Genomic DNA, 10,221 nt, shown 5'->3' on the forward strand with positions numbered 1-10,221 from the left:
GGCCACCTGACTTGAAATCATTATTCTTTCTTTTTTTTTTTTTTTTTTTTTGGAGGTAATTAGGTTTGTTTGTTTGTTTGTTTGTTTGTTTGTTTGTTTATTTATTTATTTATTCTTAGAGGAGGTACTAGGAATTGAAAAAAGTAATTAGGCATTGATGAAAGTTTCTTTGCCCTGTTTCTCTCAATTAGAGTGGAGAGGGCAGTGCCCCACTTCACCTTTGGGTCCCAGGGTGGCGATGGTGACACAGCTGTCTCTCCCACAATAGCTTCAAAGAGAAGCATTAAAGGGAAAGCTACCCAAGGCAAGAAGACACAGCCCTGAAGGCTCAATGCTTGGAATGAAAGTTTGCTGCCTCGAACGCTGGCACGGGATGATGCAGCAAGGGGAGAGGGATGGCGTGCATGTAACAGTCATCACCACTGACATGCGGAGGACGGGGCCGACCAGAGGCAGTGTGACCGTGACATACAGGGGGAGTCAATGCTGTAATGTGAGGTGAGCCTTCCCCACCCACCCTGTACTACCTCCTACCTCAGGACTTAGAAATAACCCTGGGCGGAGGGCCGTTTTTCAACCATTAATAGTTGTGAAAGCCACAGAGTTTAACTGGAAATTACTAGATTAATGCCTTTGCTATAAGACAGTATAGGGTTTGACATAAAAATTAGGATCAGGAATAGGAAAATACAGAAATTTATTTTTTCACACCCAGTTTTGAGGTTTGAAACTATTCTACCCGTTACACATATTCTGTATCATCTTGATGGTATATTGTGTTAGAATTTTCCCAGGACCTTAGGACTTGTCTTTGCATTTTGTTTAGGTCAGTCATGCTACCACCAACTGACCACTTAAAGAAGCTCTGTTTAAATGTTTGTGCATCTCTTCTCAAAAAGCCCTTAAAAGAGACACCAGTTTTAAAATAAGAACTATGTCCTGAATTATGCTGTGGATCATGGATATTCATTTTGTGTAGGGACGTGGTCTGTGGGAGAGGTGGGCGAAGACAAAGGCCCAGAGGACAGGAAACCAGGAGGGAGGAGGATCCCAGCCAAGGCAGGAGGGAGCATGGAAGGAAAGGGAGTCATGCATCCACATGGCCACCAGAGGGCAGCAGAGACACGCTCACGGTCTGCCCCTCAAGGACTTGAACAGAAGTTCAAGACATGATTCACTCACAGACCTTTCTTCTCCAAGCACTGCTGTGTTGTATGACCCACATTCATGGCTCTCTCAGCCAGTAGATGGCAAAAGGAGCCCTGAACTTAGGATGTCCAAGATTTGAATTCTAGTTTTGCTATAAATCTGGGCAAGCTTCTTTTTTGGATGTCTGTTCATTTTGGGGGTTTTGATTTCCTTAGCTTTAAAATAGGGATCATATGGGCACCACTCAACTTAAACTATTCCTAAAAGGGTAGAGAGAATATAACAATGACACAGAGCCTCTATTTAGGTATAAAGATTCCTTATTGGGAGCAGAGAGTCTTGGAAAGACGGGAGACTAAAAAATAGAGATAAATGAAAATAAGGAAAAAGCATTATCGTGAGAGGACCTCTGGAGTCTTGCTATGAATTCAGAGAAAGTCAAGTGATAGCTATCAGCTTCTATTTTGGGGACCTGGTGGAAATCTATTTTGAGGGTTGTCAGGTAGACTTATCAGAAAGACAAGAATTATTTATTTCATGGAGTCCCCTAGCAATGGGTCTTGTAAATGCAGAATTCTCCCCAGGCAAAACAAACATGATCGACTTAACTCTCAACATCCTGGTGCGTAGCAGTTTGTAATTCTACTGTCTTTGTGGTTTGTTTTCTGACTGGAGGGGAGGGGGCACTGGCAGAGCCCTGAGACGCCCACCCACACGCTGAGTCACGGGCCTAACCTTCCCGCAAGCACTGAAGGAAGGTCGATTCTCAGAGCTGGACGGTGGCCTTTCTTCATAAGCATGACCACCGTTCCATTGGCACCTCGAAGAGGGTGACCCTGTCCTTCTGTTCCTTCCTCCTCCATCACCCTGATGCTCTAGAACAACTACAGACAAGAAAGCCTGACTCTCGTTGTTTGGAAGGAGGCTGAGTCTCTGAAATATTGTTTAAAATCACATCTCTTGGATTTGTTCCTCTTACAAATGTGTTTTCCTGACACAAACAAACAACAACAACAAAACAGTACTTTAAACGAATCAAACTCTCAAACCCTCATCTCCCAGGGCAGAGCTGAGCCCAGACACCGTGGACCAGCTCATTCACACCCGGCATCCTGGGAAGGCCCAGCAGCCCAGCTTCTCTGTTGATGCCACAGTTGGCAGTTTTTATTTCACAGACATCAATCTCTTCACATACCGACTTCTGGCCCCTCTCAGGAGGAGGAGGAGAAAAGAAACAGAACAAGAGGAGTTTCTTGCATGGGGATTTGGGAAGGAAATGCCTAGATCCATCTGCCCTCAGCTCCTCTGGTCAGACGACTTCAGCAGGAGATCCATGAAGACTCTGAGCTGGAGGGAAAAGGCGGGAAGGGAAGACAAAGGAAGGTGCTCAGAACTCAAACCATGCAAACACCAAGCGCTGAGGCCCAGATGGCCTGGGTCCAGGTGAGAGCGACCTCATCTCCAAGCCCTCACCGGCTACTCCAAAGCAACATCCTCTCTGGTTCTGGGTTTAGTGCTATGGGAAGACACAGAGAGAGCTGAGGGAAGATTCAGTACAGGGACAGAGACAGAAGTAGACATAGAGGTGGAGAGATATACTTGCATTTAGTAATTAAAAAAAAAATTCTTCATCACGTCTATGGTCTTGTCTGTGTAGTAGGGAATAAAGGTAGGAACGTTACATTTCCCTGGCTTTCTCTGCCTCTGGTTTCTGAATGGGGCCTGCATTCTGCCAGAGAAACAGTACTATGGGATTCAGGAAGCACAGTCAGGCTGCAGGTTTCCCAGGCAGGCGACACACAGGTTCATAGACAGGAATCCTGGCAGCAGCCTTGTGTTGCCAAGACATCCCTTCCCTTGGGGCTTGGGAGCAGCCGTGATGTCAGCAGGGGCCCCTGTGGGTCCCGACCTCGTAAAGGCAGGGGTCTGCACTGACGTGCGCTCCTCTAGACTCCCTAACAGTTTTAATTAGATTCCCTGAAATAGGGAAGACTTGTAATAAATGATCTTGTTTAGAGGGTCCTCAGGGATTTCTATTTCCTGAATGAACTCTGACTAGTACAGAGGCTCCTCCCCTTTTAATGACACCAAGGCAGCCTCATTCAGGTGTCCTCAGAAATTCCCTCAAACGCACAGGAAGCTGGAGGTCAGGAGAAAACAGGGAACAATGACTAGTGTCCAAAGAGAAACTTCTTTCCCATCGCCGAGAAGGGGAACTGAAAGTCTCTTCTAAAGACTCCCCAATTTAGTAATCTCATGAGGAGGACCAATCAGCGTTAAGGTCTAAATGACATCATAAGTTGCTGAGCAACCCCTTGGGTTGAAGGTGCCGTTTCATCATGGAAAATACAGAGATGTGTACTTGCTATCCGTTTATTGAGCATCTTGTAAGAACGAGGCATTATGGCAGCCAGCAAAGGGAAAACATAGAAAAATTATACTTGGTTTTTCCTCTGAAAGAGGAGATGGCAAGTCTAAACCACAGACTCAGACTCTCTACAGAGGCTGACACTGTGGAACTCTCATCTGGCTCATCCCGCTGCCTCCAGAAAACACATTCTTCAACAATTTTAGGGCAGAACTGTGCCTGCAGCCTCCCAGTGATCTAGAAGTCAGTATCGGAGGATGTTCAAAGCCCTTCGATACAATCAGAAAATCAGCAATGTATAGAGTGTTCGTGCTTATAATTTGTGAGCAGAGTGGTAGGGCAGGCTAAGACCTCAGCAGCGCAGAAAACAGTGTGGAAAACTCACCCTAAGCAGATGTGCCATGACTGATACTAAACAGTGGACTCACCGTCTCATGAGCTGCCTCCCTGCCAAGTCTCTTCCTTGGAAGCATTTGGATTCCAGCCCTTTCTATGGATGGTTCAACATTTTCCTTTCTGTTTTGCTACATTTTCAGAAACATGAGGGTCACTGTGTCCTAACTTTCAGTCTTCTCAATAGTGAATGTCAAAGTAAACTCTTTGAATCAGAACTTTTATAATTTATGATGTGAGGAAGTAATGATAAAGCCCTCCTGCAGGTCACCATCTCCAGTCTTCCAGGTAAATAAGCTCTGCCCAGTTTACTCTGTATATCCGTCTATCTGAGTCTTCAGATAAGATGTGGGCCCAGCAGTCGTCTCCAATCTCTGGTCATATTTTAGGTGACAGCAATTAGGAAGAGGGTCCCCCTTCATAGCCTGCTGTTTCTGGTAACCACTGTCCATGTTCCACTGTGTAGCTTCTCATCCCTCCCCAGCTTTGGGAGTGTTGAAACTCAGTTTCTCCTCCAGCGTTCTCTAAATATGGTGAACTGCCAGGGACCCCGAGCTCTTGGGCAGAGTCGGCCACCTTGGAGTCCAGGACACTGGAGGAGGATCCTGAAGCAATAAGAGGCATCTTAAGTGAAGCTCCGTCACTCAGTACTGCCAAGATTTGGGCATTCTTCATAGCCTAACAGTTTGCCTTCTTTTTAGATGACTTGTCCCTTAAATAAATTCCCCAGCGATCACAGCACAGAGGCATGACCTGCCATTAACTCTCACCTTAGGGCATTTCCATTGATTCTCCTGTCACTAATGTGCTTCAGGTATGTCTCTTTCTAGAACTTGGAAGAGTCTGCGAGTGATTGCTAATCATTCTTGAAAACTCGATTTTTTTGGTCTTTTTTGTTTGGTCATGAGTTTGTCTGATTGATTAAGAAGTTCCTTTTCCTTGAATGAACAAATTGTCTCCTTTCCTGGACCCTTTGCAAGAGTCCTTCCCTTAGCAACAGATGTGTCATCTCCAAAGATTTTTCTGATTGGCTGCAGCTCAACTTATTTTAAATTTTAAGCAGACTCTATGACACCCTACATTCTCTTTTCTTGTATTCCTGGCTGTTCTGACCCACCTGTTCTAAACTCTACTGACCCTCATCAAGGCACCTAAGAAGAAAATGGTCATGACTGGGGTCCCAGTCCTAGGAGTTTTCATCACGGTCCTGATGAGACTTCAGGGATCATGGGCTATCAAAGGTAAGTGCTGAGAGAATCAAAACTAGGGGTTGTAACCTCTGAGAGCATCAGAGAAATGAGCTGTGAACATTTGGAAGATAGTCTTTGGAGTGAAAGAGAAATGTAACGGGTATTATGTGGGTCTGAATCTAGAACTGAAGTAAGTTGTAGTTGGAAGAGTTCTTTCCTCACCACAAATTGGAGTAAGTGAAGCTTAGATTAGGGGCGAAACTCAGACACTGATTAATCCCATCGACTTGGAGATAAACCAGACTTGAGGGGAAATATTTTCTGACAGGCATTAACACGTTACCTCCCTGCACTTTAATTTTTCATTTTGGAAAATTAGTAAAATGAAAGGCCTGACATAATTTTGTGAGGGTTAAATCAGAAAAAAATATGAGAATTTCTTGGCACCTGTTCTCAGCTGTTTTAGCCTGTGACTCCTCTCAGCATGTCTGGAGCACAGACATTATACTGAAGATCACGGGAAAGGACAGTCACCAGAAAGCAACCGCCGATCCAGGGGAGGGTGAAAGGCAGGCCTGCTGATATGAGTCACATTTAATTTACTGCCTCTTGGGACAGTGACAGCCCCGGTTACAGTGGATCTTACAATGATCTTAAGTCATTGTCACTAAATAATGTTCCCAAGAGAGCAGGAAGAGTAAAGAAGTGGAGGGTCTGCTATTATTCTGTGCCATCCCCAGAGCAAATGTGCCACTGTGAAGATGTATTGTGAAAAAACACTCCTCACCCAGAGGGACCCCCAAAGAAGGGGGCAGGTAGACTGGAAATAAGTAAAGAAATAACCCAGCTCCGAGACCCATGCTGACAGTTGTGGGTTTGTATTGCCCAGAAAGAGCCATACGTGAGGGTGTTTACCGGGAAAGATAGCTTCCCTGGAAGCTTTCCATTTCCTGGAAATGGAAAGAGTCAGTTAGAATATTTGTGTGTGTGTGTGTGTGTCTTTATAGCTGCAAATGCTAAAAAAATCCCTAGGTTTATTAATATAGAGTCAAATTTTAAAATCTACCTCTCATTTACATGCACCACAGAATACCCTTTGCAAGAGTCCTTTGATTGCAAACTCCTCGATTGTAACTTATTTCAAGTTGATTATTCCTTAAGTATAGATTATTCTCGCTATCAACTATAATAGAGTATGTCCCATAATGACAGTCTCAACTTAAAGATCTTTAAGATACAAGGGAACGTTGCCAAGGCCAACCTCAACAGAATCCTTCCCTCAGAGGCTTGCACGGAGCGGGTGCGGACCCAGGAAAGTAGGTGTTCTCCTGCACTACCAGGTCTCAGACTTAATTATTTGGGTACCGCAAGCTCCAGTCATATATTCCGTGGATCTGGTCCTTAAACACAAAGCAGTTTCTGACCCTAAAGTACTTGTTATAATCCTGATGGTATGCTAAGAAATTACTTACAACTAGTCTGATTTAATCTTAAAAACAAACCCAATGTAGATGCAAAACCACAGTAGAATATAGTGAGAAAGCATCCTTCTACATAAATGATAAAGTAATCTACTCAAGATCATTAGGTAAATAAGTAGCTGAATGAAAATTCAAGATTTACTTTGATTCCAGAGTTCCGAATCCAGTCTTTTTCAACAGTGTTTGTCTCTTGTTAGAGTTACAGTGCTGAGAGACGCCCTGGAATTCGGGTTTAAGTGATTTAATTCCTAGGTCAAGAGAGAACGTTTCTCTTTTAGGAGATGCTGCTGGATTTCTAAAGAGGAAATCATTTCTTGGCCAGTAACATGGAGCCAAACAAAATCTTCATGAGACTCTGGGTGTTTCAGCTCTTGTGTCCACACTCTCTGCGTCACCCCTTCATTCCTCCACTTCCACCTCTGAGCAACACGAACGTCCTTCACCCGGCCTCCTCCTCCTGCACAGCCCTGCTCTCCTTCACTCCTCCACTCCACTTGACCTCTCTTCCCACCACTCCCGCCCACGTGTTTGTGCCTCACATCCTGGGTCCTCCCTCTCTCTCTCCTGGTTCCTACCCTAATTCCCTTTCTTGTCTTTTCAGAGGAACACGTGATCATCCAGGCTGAGTTCTATCTGAACCCTGACAAGTCAGGCGAGTATATGTTTGACTTTGACGGTGATGAGATTTTCCACGTGGATCTGGAAAAGAAGGAGACGGTCTGGCGGCTTGAAGAATTTGGACGTTTTGCCAGCTTTGAGGCTCAGGGTGCATTGGCCAATATAGCTGTGGACAAAGCCAACCTGGACATCATGATAAAGCGCTCCAACCACACCCCGAACACCAATGGTACCTCTCTCTGCTGCCCTCCTAGACGTGGGAATTGTAGCTTTAGATAGATGCTCAGCTCTCTCTGTTGTGTTATCGTGACTGACTTGCCCTTCCAGGGGCCTGACCTTGCCATAAGCAAACCCAAAATTCTCACATTACCAACCCAAGAACTTCATGAGTTTGTTCCTTTCTGGGTGTGCTCACATCTTGTCTTTGCCACCCATGGTCTCTCATAAAGTCTTTGCCTGAATCCATGCTTCCATGCTGGGGGAGCCAAGAATGCGGTCCTTGGAGACCTTGAACCTCAGCATCGGTCGCTGTTCATGGGGAGGGTGTCAGAGCTGGGTATCTGAGACCATGGCGCAGATTCTTAGGGCACAAGCTCAACTGCTTTTTCAGCCTCAGTGGAAGGGAGAGGGGCAGGCCTAAGCAGGGAAGGCTGATTTCTGTCACCTGTCCCCCAGTGCCTCCAGAAGTGACTGTGCTCCCCAACACCCGCGTGGAACTGGGAGAGCCCAACACCCTCATCTGTTTCATCGACAAGTTCTCCCCACCAGTGGTCAAAGTCACATGGCTTCGAAATGGCAAACCTGTCACCACAGGAGTGTCAGAGACAGTCTTCCTGCCCAGGGATGACCACCTGTTCCGCAAGTTCCACTATCTCACCTTCCTGCCCTCAACCGAGGACGTCTATGACTGCAAAGTGGAGCACTGGGGGCTGGAGGAGCCTCTTCTCAAGCACTGGGGTGAGAACCAGCCTTCAGCAGTTCCTCTCGTGATGCCTGGGTCTGGTCCTTTGGAACCCCAACCCCCTAACTGTTTCATAACAACTGCTCCAGTTCCTCCTCCTGGACTTCTCCCACTGCTCAGCTTTCCCCACTTCTAATCTGTAATTCCCTTAATACATCATCCTACCTTCCTCTTATTTAATTAATGAAAAACTATTTTTTGACTAAGTGCCCAATTTTTTGATTAAGTGCCCAATATTTGGTCCTAAGTGCTGCTCCCTATTGCATTCATTACTTCTGTATTCTGTTTTATTTTTCCCCAGAGTATGAAGCACCAGTTCCCCTCCCAGAGACCACAGAGAATACGGTGTGTGCTCTGGGCCTGGTTGTGGCTCTGGCGGGCATCATTGTTGGGACCGCCCTCATCATCAAGGGCGTGCGCAAAGGCAATGCTGCTGAACGCCGAGGGCCTCTGTGAGGCACCTGCAGGTAGGTTTGATGTCAGAAGAAGACATATGTGGAGTGATTCAAGGAAAGGAAACAGAGTTGGGGAAAGGGCATGTGATACCTTTAAGGGAAGGGGAAATGACTAGAAAAGCCATGGCTATTGAACTATCTTTGTTGTTCAGAATCAGACATTGGCATCATCTGGTATCCCAAAGATTCATGGTGCTACACCCCTTCCGTACATGTGCACCTAAGACCACACCCTCTGTCTTGGGAATTATCTCCAGTAGCTAAAATAATTGTTTCGCATTAGAATTCTGAGTCCCATGATCTGGGAAAGACAACCTCAAGACTAAGACATTTCTTGGCTTATGTTTCCTAAGACAGGACATCAATTCTGAAGCATTTCCAGAGCTTTGCTCTTTGGGGTGTAGGGTAGATTCACAGTATGAAATGGAAATCGCTTGGAAACCAATGCCTGTTTTTGCCTCCAATCTGAAAAATGATGTCAGATGGTCTAAGAAAAGGTGAAGCCTGGTATGCTCACTTGTGCTTGCTTGGAAGGTAGGTTAGAGCAGTTCATGTTGGAAATGCTGTATTTACTAGGGATCACAAATATTAAGAGGCTTTCCCAGAGTTGAAGGATTAAGAGTGAAGAGGAAGGAATCTGAAGGTAAGAGCTCAAAATATTCATCTTAAACTCTATAGTAACTATGTGTGTCTTCCTTCAGGTAATGGATCTGGGTAGAGAGAAGATCAGTGAAGATATTTCTGCTTGAATAGCTTTACAAACCTGGCAATACTCCAGTTGTTCACCTCAGTGAAGACAACCATCCTTCAGGACTTTCCAGCCCTTAGCTACTCCAAGAGTAAAGACGCCTTCTTCAGTCTCCAAATTCCAGTGTCCCGTTATTCCCTGTCTACTGCTTCTTCTTGTATTGGCTTTTCCTCCATTTCTCACTGCCTTGTTATTAGCACCATGTAATCTGTTTGGAATAGATCCCATAGGATTTTTTCTCTGCTATGGAGCCTTTTGAATGTTCTCTGGGGGCATCCCCTGTACACTTATTACTTGGAGATTCTTCCAACTGTGATTGTGATTTTTCTGAATGCAATAAACTTGAGTGGGTCTTAAGTGGAGTTTTTGGTTTCTGAGCCAGTTCTTCACACGGGCTGGGGAATATATGTGATCCTTCCATCCTGAGATATTTGAATGTTGAATGTATCTCATAAGCTCTGTAATTAAGCAGAAATATCCCAATTCATTAGGGCTCAGTTTCATTCAGAGAGTCTGCAAGAATCCAGTTGCTGAGGTCCAGTCCTCATCTGGAAAACCCTAGAGTAGGGTTTATTTGTTCAGAGACAATTTAGCAGTGGGTTCACAATCTGATTTGGGTTCTTAAGCCTCCAAATCAGTGAGCTATTTGGATCGTCAGTAGAGTGAATCTCAAACCCTAAGGTAGGCCTCTGATAATGGGTGAGACAGATGGCAGTGGAGAGCTAAGCAGAATACGGGAGCATCCATATACATAACAGAATTTGCATATCAACACCACGCATTTTAGACTTGAGGAGGAAGGATATTGCACCCTGAGGATTGGCATTACCTCAGTCTTACGGATTTGGAATTTAATAA

The 10,221-nt window shown here is 45.1% G+C and overlaps 1 protein-coding gene across 1 annotated transcript; it reads left to right on the plus strand.

Annotated features, from left to right (window-relative positions):
* Positions 1-4,975: 4,975 nt before the first annotated feature.
* On the plus strand, positions 4,976-9,725 carry LOC102520356 (mamu class II histocompatibility antigen, DR alpha chain). Its single transcript, XM_006180524.3, has 5 exons — positions 4,976-5,151; positions 7,183-7,428; positions 7,875-8,156; positions 8,462-8,627; positions 9,317-9,725. The coding sequence occupies exons 1-4, from the start codon at positions 5,073-5,075 to the stop codon at positions 8,614-8,616; spliced, it is 762 nt and encodes a 253-aa protein (XP_006180586.2). The 5' UTR covers positions 4,976-5,072; the 3' UTR covers positions 8,617-8,627; positions 9,317-9,725.
* Positions 9,726-10,221: the final 496 nt, after the last annotated feature.

This window comes from Camelus ferus, chromosome 20 (genome assembly GCF_009834535.1).
Source record: "Camelus ferus isolate YT-003-E chromosome 20, BCGSAC_Cfer_1.0, whole genome shotgun sequence".
Taxonomy (NCBI): domain Eukaryota; kingdom Metazoa; phylum Chordata; class Mammalia; order Artiodactyla; family Camelidae; genus Camelus; species Camelus ferus.

What these genes read in the sequence shown, in the direction of transcription:
- LOC102520356 (XM_006180524.3), top strand. Translation starts at nt 5,073, where the DNA reads ATGGTCATGACTGGGGTCCCAGTCCTAGGAGTTTTCATCACGGTCCTG. An exon ending in CCACACCCCGAACACCAATG is followed by an intron (nt 7,429 to 7,874) that starts GTACCTCTCTCT and finishes CCTGTCCCCCAG; the next exon opens with TGCCTCCAGAAGTGACTGTG. An exon ending in GCCTCTTCTCAAGCACTGGG is followed by an intron (nt 8,157 to 8,461) that starts GTGAGAACCAGC and finishes ATTTTTCCCCAG; the next exon opens with AGTATGAAGCACCAGTTCCC.